This window comes from Sorghum bicolor, chromosome 10 (genome assembly GCF_000003195.3).
Source record: "Sorghum bicolor cultivar BTx623 chromosome 10, Sorghum_bicolor_NCBIv3, whole genome shotgun sequence".
Classification (NCBI taxonomy): domain Eukaryota; kingdom Viridiplantae; phylum Streptophyta; class Magnoliopsida; order Poales; family Poaceae; genus Sorghum; species Sorghum bicolor.
In genome coordinates this window covers 49,821,212-49,833,708 of record NC_012879.2, presented here as the reverse complement: position 1 = coordinate 49,833,708, position 12,497 = coordinate 49,821,212, and the positions used below count along the sequence as shown (strand labels likewise).

Here is a 12,497-nt window from a genome sequence, read left to right as displayed (position 1 = left end):
TGATGTATCAGCATGAGCAGAATATATTTCTTACAATATCCTTGCAATCAAATCTGCTTTGGTTTGAGACAAAAAAAAAAGGTAAATGGGAGGCTACATCATCATATACCAAATTAAGGTCCTTTTTTCTATTCCATGGTTAGCACATTGAAGGTCCGTATATCACACTTTGGACATCAGTATTAGAGAAACTCGAGTCAGTAGTCCCAAATTTGTATGATTTAGACATTATCTAAAATAGAAAAATCAACTCTCAAAAAACATAGTACTACAACAGTATATATAGAATTTTTTTTATTGTCTGTATTTGAAACTGTCACGTCATCATGTTTCAAAAAAAAATACTCGACCCGCGGGGGAGACAGCCCCCCAGACATTATGCTTAAGAAAAAGATCTTCTCATATAGGTCGAGAAAACCTCCGAAACTCCACCCCACCCATACACAGCAACACCGCAGCTCACGTGAGACTGGACTAGCCTTAGATCTGTGCTTTGGCGGGCTCTTGCCATCACGTTTCATCAAAGATTGGATTAGCCGTATGTCTGCCTGATTAGCTTTGTCCGCCGCCGCTGAACGGGCTCGCATGGAGGACATCCGCTCGGTGGCTAGATGCTACTGCCCTGGCCGCGAGAACGCTCGGCGCCCGCCTTACGTTCACCTGGTGGCTGAAACATGGTACGAAAAGTTAAAGACCCCAAGGCGTAACAACGCGTGCAGGAGGTGCTATCAATACTGAAACAAAGATGCTAATACATACACACGGACACACATGAATCGTAAGCACGCATGCACTACAGTTGGTATCTTCATCAGGCGACATTGTATACTTTATCACCTCATTAAACAACCATACCACGCGTTAAAGTAGCAAGTTCTCAAGGACGGTAATTCACCATACCATACAAGAGGCGACCATGCAACATGTATAATAAAACGGACTGAATGAATTCGTTGAAGCACGCCGATCATTGTGATCCTGAACTCTGAATCCAACAAAGTGATATCTGGACAAAGGTTACTAGAAACTCCCGTGAAAAAAAAATCATGAACCCAGACAAGTTAAGGAAATGACATATATGGCTACATAACAAAATTCGTGGTGTGATGGATATTGTCGTACACACTTTCGTGTTGTCAGGATACACAAGTTTGCTGAAAGAATACAATGGCATAACGATCAGGCCTAGATCCTATCATGCTAATCCAATCAATTAATCACCATACATTCTTATGTTACACGAGACCCTCATTTGGGGTCGACAGCCACTCACTGCACCAATCATCCAAGACACACTGCTCTCAAAAACGGCAAACCCAATTGCCCCTGCAGTCTCCATGATGGGGGAGGATTGATCTCGCCCTATGAGCAAGATCTGAGTTGAGTTCTCTTGCCTCCACCCTTGTATATCTGCTACAAACTCTTCAATACAGGTGAAAACACTTTACAGAGCTTGTAAACTTAAGCCATACAAAAACTAGCTTGCAGTGTGCCAAATGTGTCATGAGTCATGTGAGCCTTGGACTATCAGATTTATGCGCTTGCCGCTATCCATGCGGAGGACATCATTTTTCAGGCCCAACTGAAAAGGAAGATCCGATGAATTGATTGGCAGACATTTTAGAGTAAAACAATCGATCAAATGAAGTCAATTGGTATGATCGTGTACCTCCACCTGATTGGTATCAACAGAAAACCATCTCAAAAGAACCCCGAGGTGGACCACTGCTGGGATCATTTTGAACAGCAGAGGGGTTGTCACCTGCAGAGGTACACACAAGAGTGAGTTGCCATATTAATTTCATGAAACAGAGTCATCAGATGATCAGAATGCCAGGATGAAACAATGACAAAAGACAAGACAAGAGATTATGGTCTTGAGAAATTTTAAGCAACACCACTAAGGGTTGCTATTCACAAATTGTCAATTAGACATGTGAAATTATTTCAAAATGCCCTTAGTTTTCTTTTATGGCTGTTCAGCCATTTTGTGGCCCCCAACCCATGGGACAAGTGAGATGACTGATAAGCCCCTGTGGATCAGTTTGCCTCATGCCCGCATTCATGTTGCTTGGACCAGGTTGATGTGCTTGTAACCATCCATTAAGGTTTGTAATAGTTGGGTTTATAGAGTTATCAATTCTGAAGCCAACTGAGTTAGGACTGGAGTGTTTTTTTCATCACTTACTCTTCTGCACCATTTGGCTCAGAACCAAACATTAACGAATTGATTGGCAGACAAGGCTATGGCTGCAGCTGCAACTGTTCCTATTGTTGCTACAGTACCACGCTGAAAGGAATTAGCAGCTACAGCTGCAGCCGCAGCCGCAGCAGCTGCTGGCTGTACCAAACAACCCCATAGGGTATAAAGCATATTAAAACCAGAAATAAAAACTATAAGTGGAATTTCATCACATAGGATTCGATCAACTTCGTGGAATTTCTAGTGCCTAAGTATAATGTTCTTGTCTAAAGTAACAAAAGAAATTGTCATTTCTGAGGTAATTTCCTCTTGCCTCACTAAATGAAATTGACTCTTTAGCATAGTACTTTACACACAAGTAAAAAACTCTCTTGGATGAAAATTTCATTACAAATAGGAAAAAAACTGATCTCATTTGCACTGAAATTTTGAATGGTAATTCTTATCTAGATAAAATGAATAGCTTAAAAGGAATGGAGGCAAATACCAAACTAAGTGCAGTGGTTCCAAGAAGCAGCAGGTATAGCTTGCCCTGTATAAACCAAATACAAGCTATCAGATGTCACAAATACCAATTCAATTGAAAATAGTAGTACTAGGGATTTTGGGCAACTAAAACGGGAACTAGTACCTACACTGGGAAGTATAATAGGTAGTTAATACTGACATAGCATCAAAAAATTTGCATGCTTTGCTAGACATGCTGAAGTTAAACTTTGCCATCTGAAGTTAATTTATGATACATCAGTGCTTACAAGAATAACAAGGCAGCATCACTGAAAGAATTATGCATTTACATGTACTTTATGCTGAAGAATAACAAGGTCCCCACAGCTTTAAGTCGTCAGCACAATACATGTAATATTGGCTGGCTACCAGAGAAGCTAGGGCTACAAAATTACAAATGGATAACCATGTTTCTTGCCTGTGGCATATAACACAAAAAAATGGAACACAATATCAAGAAAATAACCTCGATGAGATGGATACTTGAAGCACGGCTTAGGAGAACAAAAGCAAACTCTCCTATTTGTGCAAGAGACATGCCGACCTATGGGGGGGAAAACACGGTTAATGTGATTTTATGAGCAGTGGCAGATGTAAGTGCATTCAGAAAGACATGAAAAAAGACTTACAAGAAGAGATGTTTTGTTGCTATACCCAAACCCTTTTACAACAATAGCAACAATAAAGGTCTTTACAGTGATCACCAAAATTACCGCTGCAAGGAGTATATCCACATGGTTCCACAAGAAATGTACATTAATTAGCATCCCAATGCTGGCAAGGAAAAGAGCAGCGAAAAAGTTGCGGATAGGTTCGATCTGCAGAAAGAACAAACCTGAAATAAGAGAACAATATAATGAATTACTAACTACAAGAGTCTAGCTATGAATTTTGCTCAAGCATAAAATAAAGATCAAACTAAAGACTTCCTCCATTCCAAATTATAGATCACTTTAGAAATGTCACAAGTCAAACTTCTCTAACCTTGACAAGGTTTATAGAAAAATGCTCCAACATCAAATTGATTTCATTTCATTAAATTATCCAAGAAATGTGTCTTGTGCATTTATTTGAACTTGTATATGTTTAATATATATATTTAATATTTGATCAAAGTCAAAGATGTTTGTCTTAGAACAAAGCTAAAGTGACCTATAATTCGAAAGAGCGGCTAGAGATAGTAATTCCCCTTTCTTTCTGGAAAGGGAACAGAAAGAACATGCAAGTTGCAGGTAATAAATTACTTGTTCAAGAGTATGTTGTGCAAGGTCTGTTGTTGATATCATTACTCCAGCTGCAAATGAACCCAACTCGAGACTTAGGCCCAACTTATCACTACACTGCACCATAGAAGGATGGACACATGAGAATAACAAGAAATTTAAGAACTCCATACCTTTAACAAATACAGTTTTGATTATAAAGTAAAGAAATGACAAAGATGTATTTGAGTAAACCGAAAAGGCAACAAAAAAAGGAACTGAGTTGAAGCTAACTAGTGCACAACAGTATAATTTGCAATTTTATTAAATCATATAATCAAACCTACTTGTATGGATACCAATCAGACAACTAATCATATTAGCCATCGATTAGATCCAATTAGTCAGGTAATCATACTGTACAAATCTACTAAGTCATCCTAGCACTTGAGCAGTAACAACGGGAGCAGGACTTGACTGGCCAAGGAAGAGGAGCAAGCCTTCGCAATGTTGTGCACTACTCTTGCCACCACTCCGTGCCCGGCATGCACAACCCTTGTCCAGCCAGGGCGAGTGGGCCGCCAGCTGCTCGCACTGCAGCCACATCAACTCCTGCACCAGCGCCTCCCAGTCCCTCTGCAGACTCTTGAACTCACTCTCAGGGACACCGCAGGCCCTCACCAAAAACACACCGAAGGAGTCATGAGGATGAACAAATCCAACACAGGCATCAGGACAAACGAATTCAACGGAGCATGGGGATGATGAACAGATCCAGTGGGAGCTGATGCAGGCGATGCTAGGATGAGAGCCAGTGGCAGCGTGAGGAAGGTCACATCAGCGCCATGGGCTCCACATGGAGTAGTACGAACATGGAGTCAAGAACCCAGTCCAGAAACCATGACCTGATGGGCCAAATTACTTAGCCCAACTGTTCAGGCGAGCTCAGCATCTTTTTCTCATCTTTGACCTTCCGGTTAGTCGTCCACAGGTCCCCTAATCAGATGACTAAAATCATGGTTAGGCGGACGACCAGGTTTCTAGTCGACCTAACTGTATCGAAGTGCATAATCAAGGTCCAAGGACCAATAAGGCCGACTAATCATGACTATTCGTGATTAGCCATCCGATTTAGTAACATTGACAGTTTGAATTGAACAAAAAAGTACTGGTGCAACAGTTGGATATGAACTACACATTCACTAAACTTTGGGCTTGTTCGTTTCCCTGCCCAGCTATATAAGCTGTCTCATAGGGGCTAGCTTAGTGTTAGCTTTTATAAGCTGTCTTATAATAATTTTGAGGGAAATAAGCTGTAGGGCTGTTTGGCAACCTAGCTTGTAAGGTGGCTTATAGGTAGTTGTGGATGGCAAAAGGCAGCTTATGGATGGCAGCTCTCCTGTGTGCTCGAGAAAAAAAAAAGGTAGTTGTGGATGGCAAAAGGTAGCAATGCTCTCAGTTGTTGGTTGTGCGGTTTGTGCTGTTATGGATAGCAAATGACAGCAATCCTCCAATAGGGATGGGTAGTTTGGTAAAAAGCCAGAAAACAAGCCGAAGTAAGCTCCCCCTTGGGCAGCTCACAGGCTTATCATAATTCATAACCTGGAGTCCTAGCTTATATAAGCCACAAAATAAGCTGTGCTGTTTGTTTAACATTTGAGCTTATATAAGCTAGGGATAAACAAACAGATCCATAAGCTAAATCAAAATCTAGAAAAGTGCAATTGGTAAAGATAACTTCAGGAAAGTAAGTACTGTGTTCCTTTCTATCTGTCTTATGTATGAAGTAAGCATTTGCAGTACTCCTTTACTGATCCATTTAAAACATAACTTTTAGGCAGGTTTTAGCACATGCAAGCACTTGCAGTGTACAAAAATAAGATCATTTTTCTATATTACTGTACATTTTTCACATAATACCAATCTACGAGCAGTAGAAACTCACCCAAGCAAATAACAAGCAGAATGCAACTGATGCCAGCTGGTATAGTTCATTTGTCTGTGTGACATGCAGAGCAACCACAACATAAGATTGCTGATGAGAATGTTCTACAAGATCAAAACTGAAATTGCTCAAAAAAAAATGTACTGCTTTCTTCCCCAATAAAACTTTACCTGTGATGAAAGACTTATCATCAGTTTAAGAAACCAAGGAACACCGGTGCGGGAGAGGATAGAGAGAATGGTCAGGAATGATATCAATACCACCAGCCTGAGAAGTTTTGTATCAAAGAATTAATTCCACAACTGACTATGTCCTAGAATACTTTTACAGGCTAGCAGACAAAATATAAATGGATAATACAATTAGTAATATTAAATGCAAGATAATAAAGAGATCATAAACTATTAAGGTGAGTTTGGGGTTAGCAATGTTATCTCAACTGGACCTGCCAACATGTCAAGAAAACACAAACTTACTGTACAAGAATTGCATCAAGTGGATAAGCCGACAAAACAGTCAATTCAGTGTAAAAGAAAAATTGCAAATACAAAGGTAACCAGAGTATTTCAGGGCAAAAGGGGGAAGGAAATGCTGCACTTACGACTTCGTCATTGATGCAACTCCGTGAAGAAGGCCAGATGTACCACTCAAAATTGGAAGAAGTGCAAACAGCAAGCCAACAGCACAATCCTGAGGGGGAGAGAGATAGGATGTCACAGAACTGAGATATATTTTTTATTTTAAAAAAGGGGGAAAATTGTCTTGGATCAACTTTTTCTTAACAATGGCAGACACTAGATGTGTGTACACAGATGCATCTTGCACACAAAAGATGAAGAAAGTATGACAGACCTGCAATATAAGCGTCCCGACTGTAACTTGGCCATGAAGAGCATTGATACTATTTCTTTCCATCAGAAACTTCAAAACCTTCATGTACAAATTTACCATTACTGAACAAGCAGATAACCAAGTGGCAAAACGGCGGCATCAAGAATGACAACACAATGATGTAAAGAATTAGCCTATTGCAGTCGCAGGTGACAAAACACCAGGCATATTATATTCAGGGTTCAAACATCATAATCATATGCTAAATTTCTAAACCAAGATGTACCAACTCCATTTGTGGTATAGGCAAATATTTTTCATATATATGAACAGCAGGTGAGGCCCCTGCTGGTATATTTTATATATTTTCAAGAATTAGAAGGTTGTTTACAGAAACCAAAATGAGTTCGCGTACAACAAAAGGTGTATGCAATTGTGAGAAACTACAGCACAGCAAAGTTATGAGGTAGTCATTCACAAACAATTATGTATTCAGGCATTCACTTGCTTCGAGATAATTTCAATCACATAATGCAGCACCAAGCATTTTGTGTGCGTGCACGTGTGTGAGCGACAGAGAGAGGGAAGAAGAGAGCCAGGCTACTGGACCAAATAATGATAAGAGTGGCAAGAGTTATTCAAACAGTGAACAAAAACATTGATTTCTCTCATAGGCTGCCTGCTGTAGACCTTGACCAGATACTTACCACAGCCGTTGAAGACATGGAGAGAAGAACACCAACGAAAACACCTTCTTTTGTTTTGCCTCCACATAGCTGCATTAAACATCACAGAAGATCTTTCAACCATGCTCTTAGGAATCAAGAATTGAACCTAGAAACAGAAAAATAGCTAGCATGGTAAAAATGCATCAAATATTTTTCACAAAAATACTGGCAGGTCCAGCTCCAGGAAGCAGACTTGGTTATTTCTACAGCATAATTCCATCTAGTCACTTTTATTGGCCGTATGTTCGAATGAGTTAAGGATGCATCAGATCTTGTTATTCTATGAAACATTTAATTATTTGATGTTAGGACATACGGTGCACAGAATAGCAGATCCCAATGTCCCCATCAAAGAGAGAGTGATAACTAGGTTCACACAACGTAACAACTAACAAGGCAGCTCCAAAGTATATATCATACTGCAGACAACAGAGACGAAACTCACTGTAGCCAAAATACCACAAAGAAACATGAACAGCATAATTTGGAGCAATCCTCCAAGAACAGCAACAGCACGAACAACACGAAGCTGAGGCAATGTAAAAACAACACTATGTTAACTTCAGATCACAAATGATGTTACCAGCTGAATTAGGGAAGAAATGTAAGTAGAATACTTTTGCAGTAGAAAACTCAAGTCCCAATGCAAACAGCAGAAATATCACACCAAACTGGGCTACCGTTTCAACCTGGAAAAGAAACAGTGGAATGTAAGGAAATGCCAGAAATAAAAACATGGAGTACTTATGTACATCTTATCGACATTGGCACATTGCCATTGCATAGTAGGCAGCACAGAGTAACAGAAAACAGTAGTAGGTCAAAACTCATAAGCAAGATAATTGTAAGGACAGTCGATTTTAGAATGTATGAAATAGTGGAACAAAGTTATCCAGGTAGAAAATAAACTAAGCCATGCTGTAGATATATAAATACATATAGAAGAATTAAGTGTTACACACACATCATGTTAGAAATATGATGGGAGGAGACATTAGCCAGCAAACATATGTTTCAGCACAAGTCTACATGCCAGTTCTCTTGTATAAAGGTTTTGAACGGCATGCATATCCATTTCAAACATGGAAGCCATAAAGATTAAGCATTAGAAAAAGCAACCCACAAAGGTGGAAGCACCTTACTTGCACCATTTCATTGACAAAGCTAAAACCTCCAGGCCCAATTATAGATCCTGCAAGTAGATAACCTGTAATCACCTGCAATATACTTTGAATTGTAGGTTCACGTAGCTTAACCTTAAAAATACACCATTTTGAATAGACAAAGTATGTTTCCAGCTGTTAATAATATACACAAATTAGGGGAAATAAAAGTACAGGTACTCACCGGTTGCCCAAGGCAAGCAAAGGCGATTCCACCACATGTAGCAGATACGATAACAACAACAAGATCTGATATCAATCTACAATAATAAAACATTCAACAGATAAGTTTCCATGCAAAAAAAGATGTTTTCATCCAACAAATCAAATGACTGAATACTGAGTAGCATACCTAAGGTCCAGCTGCAGCACAGGGTATTTTGACTTTGGGTTTGATATGATAAAAACATTATCCTGGGGTAAAGATTGGATTAACACAAAACTGTTATAAAAAATGGTCATAACATGCCCACAACACTATGCCAACATGTATGGCACATGTGCAGTAACTTGATAGAAAATTTGATCCAGAGGTTGTGGTTGCACCTTCCGATCAATCAATGTGGGAACATCCTCTTGCTCAGATCGATCCAAGAACACCTCCTTAAAAGGAAATGACCTGATGGACCAGAATGACAACTTTAAACTCTATTACACATTCTGAATCTAAGGTTAATTTCATCTAATAGAATTAATGAAGAGTGCATTTGCAGCATACTTGTTATCTTTGGTTTCATTCTTCTTTGTTACTCTTCTAGCCACAGTTTCAAGAACTCCCTGGTACGAGTAGAAGGAACAAGATGAGCAGTTTGCATTACATATTTGTGATGTGCAATCACCAAATTTTCAAAGTACAAATAAACACAATGATGCATTAGAGTACACATATGCGCTTCAAGTTTTACAATATCCAATAAAGGACCACAGACCACTATGTTGTTGTCTGAGAAAATAGATGTTGCGACATCTTGTCTCTTGAACCCAATGTGTATCATGCAGGTTATTATATGCTATAAATTAAAATATATACTCCCTCTGGTAAAAAAAATACTTGATGCATTTGACTTTGCAAGGCCCTCGACTCATATCTTTGATTACTAATTTCTTTTTAGAATAACATTCTTATAATCCTTCAAATTTCTGAGGTTTTCCAAGTATTTTCAATCAATTCTACGCACTTACATGTTTTCAATCTAAATAATTTAAAAGTTACTGATGTTTGTAGTTTTTAAGGTTGGACTAACTCTTGTCCCGGACGATTTTAAAAAAAAAACAGAGGGAGTAAGAACTGGGGAAGTAACAAACATGCTAATGGGGATCTGGACTTTTGAAATGAGCTACTCAATGTAGCAGCCATGTAGGAGATCAAACATGAACTCCAGTAGGGAAACAGAACTAGGATATCCAAAACTATACTTTTCTGTAGCATCTTAGGAACACGGCCAACAATTTATAATCATCTTCAATAGTAGCTAATGGGCACAGTTCATACTAATTACCTCTCATGTGCACAACAAGCATAAAGTCATACTTATTATTGCCAAGCATAGCACAAAATAAGCAACACCCAAGATACTGGTGTCCCTCATCAGCACTAGGAAATGCCAATCAAACAACATAAAGCAAAATGGCCATATAAAAGTCAAAGGGCCCAAAGCTATACAATGATGACATATGGATGGGTCATTGAATGCTAGTAGATTTCAACATAAATACACTAACGACAGGGTCGAAGCACCATAGCTATATAATACTTTAGTTCCCAAAAAATTTTGCAAAATTTTTCAGATTCCCCGTCACATCGAATCTTTAGATGTATGCATGGAGTATTAAATATAGATGAAAATTAAAACTAATTGCACAGTTTGGTCAGAATTGACGAGACGAATCTTTTGAGCCTAGTTAGTCCATAATTGAATAATATTTGTTAAATACAAACGAAAGTCCTCTATTCCTATTTTGCAAAACTTTTTGGAAGTAAACAAGGCCTAAGTAGATTCGAAGTGTAGGAATCAGGCATAGGTCAGTCCAAAAGCGAATTTCCTTTCATTCACAAATTCCAACATGCAAGTGGTGAGCAAATCACCGAAAACCTAGTCGTGGCAGACCCAATGTTGAATCACAGAATCAAGACTCCTGCCAACAAAGGGGTAGCACACAAACAAAATGGCACAATGAACTCACCTGCTTCTCAGCTACCGTGTTGTTGAAGCTGCCAGGGTCGGTCTCTGCAAAACCAGAGCACAGATTAGCACAAGCAACTCCAAGCCCAAACCGGGACCTCCATTATCAACGTGCCCACAAGCTCCAACCACCGAGGCCGAGATCTAAACAGCACGGCCACCGACACACGCCACCGCCCCGACCCACACACCCGCCCCAGAAACCAGATCCCGCGCCCGAACGGATCGATGGATCCCGGGAGTTGGCCAGATCCACGCACCTCCACCGCCCTGCTCGCCCTCGGACTCCGGGAACTCCTTCTCCAGCGCGCGGTCAATCATGTCGGCGAGGCTGCCCTCCTTGGCATCCGTGGCATTGCCCTGAGCCACCACCTCGCCGCCGGCCTCCGCCACGGCCGCCCCATCCCCGCGCGCCTCCGCCTCGGCCTCGACCTCCGGCTTCCCCGCGCGGCCCTCGTGCCCAGCGCCGCCGCCGCCGCGGCCAGCGGCCTCGGCGGCAGCGGCGGGGGAGAATGCGACGGCCGCAGCGAGGAGCAGGCCGCAGACGAGGAGGAACGGGAGGGGGGAAGACGAACCCGGGTGGTTGCTACGGCGACGCGGCAGCATCGCCGGCGAGGGGGGTGGGGGAGGGGCTTTGGCAGGCGACCAGGCGAGCGGGCAGCGCGTCGGAGTCCGTGTGGGGCGCTGACCGGCCGTGGCTGGCCGGCTCCGCTGGGGTTTAGATTTTCTGGAAGGCGGACGGAGCGTGGCGGTGACGGTGTGCGCCGCTCGTGCCGGGGAAGGGACGCACGCGCTCGCGCTCGCGCTCACGTACGCGCACGCAGGTGCAGACGCAGAGACCAGAGAGACAGCCAGAAGGGGGGTGGAGAGGGAGACGCTTGCTTTGTTGGTGACTTCGCCTCCAAGTGAGTAACGAGGCAAAAGCCAAAAGGCCCGAAGTGTGTGTTGTAGTGTTGAGTTCGTGACCCTGTGGCAATTTGTAGGGGTTTGTTTTGTTTTTTTGTTGGAGTTAGTTAGGTCCTCACTCCAGCAATTTGCAGGTTTTGTTTCATTGATTATAAATCACTTTAGCTTTTTTAGATACATTATTTAAAACTATGTCTAGATATACGATAAAAGCTATGTATCTAAAATAAAACAGAATGCCTTATAGTTTAAAATAGAGAGAGTATGTATCTATAGGTAGAATATTTGGGCCTGTTTAGTTGGGTGGCTATCCTCCAACCAGGCTCCAGATAGCCACCTGGGTTGTTTGGTTGTATGTTTAAGCCCCAAAGCCAGGCTTCACAGAGCCATTGACCACCTCCTGGCCTGGCTCCAGAAAAACGGAGGGGGCGAGCGTTTTCTGGGAGCCAGGCTTGGCTAGAGCCTCGTCTCCCATCTGCTTACCTCGAGAAGTCACGCGAGCCCCTGGTCACCGCTCGCCGGAGGTCACCGCACGAGCTCGCGAGCGTACCTGGAGGAGATTGGCGATGGTCTTGACGGCGGCCGGCGTACCCGCACGCACCCCGCCTCGATCCTCGCCGCGGGAGACGCCGCCTCGATCCCGGGCACCTGCAGCGCACCCGCGCGCACCCCGCCTCGATCCCCGCCACCAGACACGCCGCCTCGATCCTGTCTTCCGTGGTGGCGGAGCCGTGCGCGGCCGCATTGCGGTGGCGTGTGGCAGTGCAGCATGGGGGCGGCCTCGTCCCTTCGAGGAGGATCGTTGGCCAGACCTGGACCTTGACATGTG

The 12,497-nt window shown here is 42.3% G+C and overlaps 1 protein-coding gene across 2 annotated transcripts; it reads right to left on the bottom strand.

The window, feature by feature from the left end:
• LOC8076719 (K(+) efflux antiporter 4) lies at positions 1,062-11,706 on the bottom strand. 2 transcript variants are annotated; one of them, XM_021449390.1, is made up of 20 exons: positions 11,023-11,706; positions 10,764-10,807; positions 9,298-9,356; positions 9,126-9,198; positions 8,932-8,993; positions 8,764-8,839; positions 8,559-8,633; positions 8,034-8,105; positions 7,862-7,945; positions 7,396-7,464; positions 6,710-6,787; positions 6,459-6,547; positions 6,028-6,124; positions 5,858-5,911; positions 3,955-4,050; positions 3,340-3,528; positions 3,177-3,254; positions 2,691-2,735; positions 1,676-1,762; positions 1,062-1,582 (listed from the first exon to the last, which is right to left on the bottom strand). In XM_021449390.1, the coding sequence occupies exons 1-20, from the start codon at positions 11,366-11,368 to the stop codon at positions 1,502-1,504; spliced, it is 1,854 nt and encodes a 617-aa protein (XP_021305065.1). In that variant the 5' UTR covers positions 11,369-11,706; the 3' UTR covers positions 1,062-1,501. The 2 variants fall into 2 exon arrangements, with proteins under 2 accessions (XP_021305065.1, XP_002437157.1); XM_002437112.2 differs by having other exon boundaries at positions 1,670-1,762; positions 11,023-11,704.

Coding starts and splice junctions, on each gene's coding strand:
- LOC8076719 (XM_002437112.2), bottom strand. CDS start 11,368: ATGCTGCCGCGTCGCCGTAGCAACCACCCGGGTTCGTCTTCCCCCCTC. Junction 8,106..8,558: donor TTGTCAATGAAATGGTGCAA/GTAAGGTGCTTC, acceptor TTTCTTTTCCAG/GTTGAAACGGTAGCCCAGTT. Junction 3,255..3,339: donor GCAACAAAACATCTCTTCTT/GTAAGTCTTTTT, acceptor TCCCCCCCATAG/GTCGGCATGTCTCTTGCACA.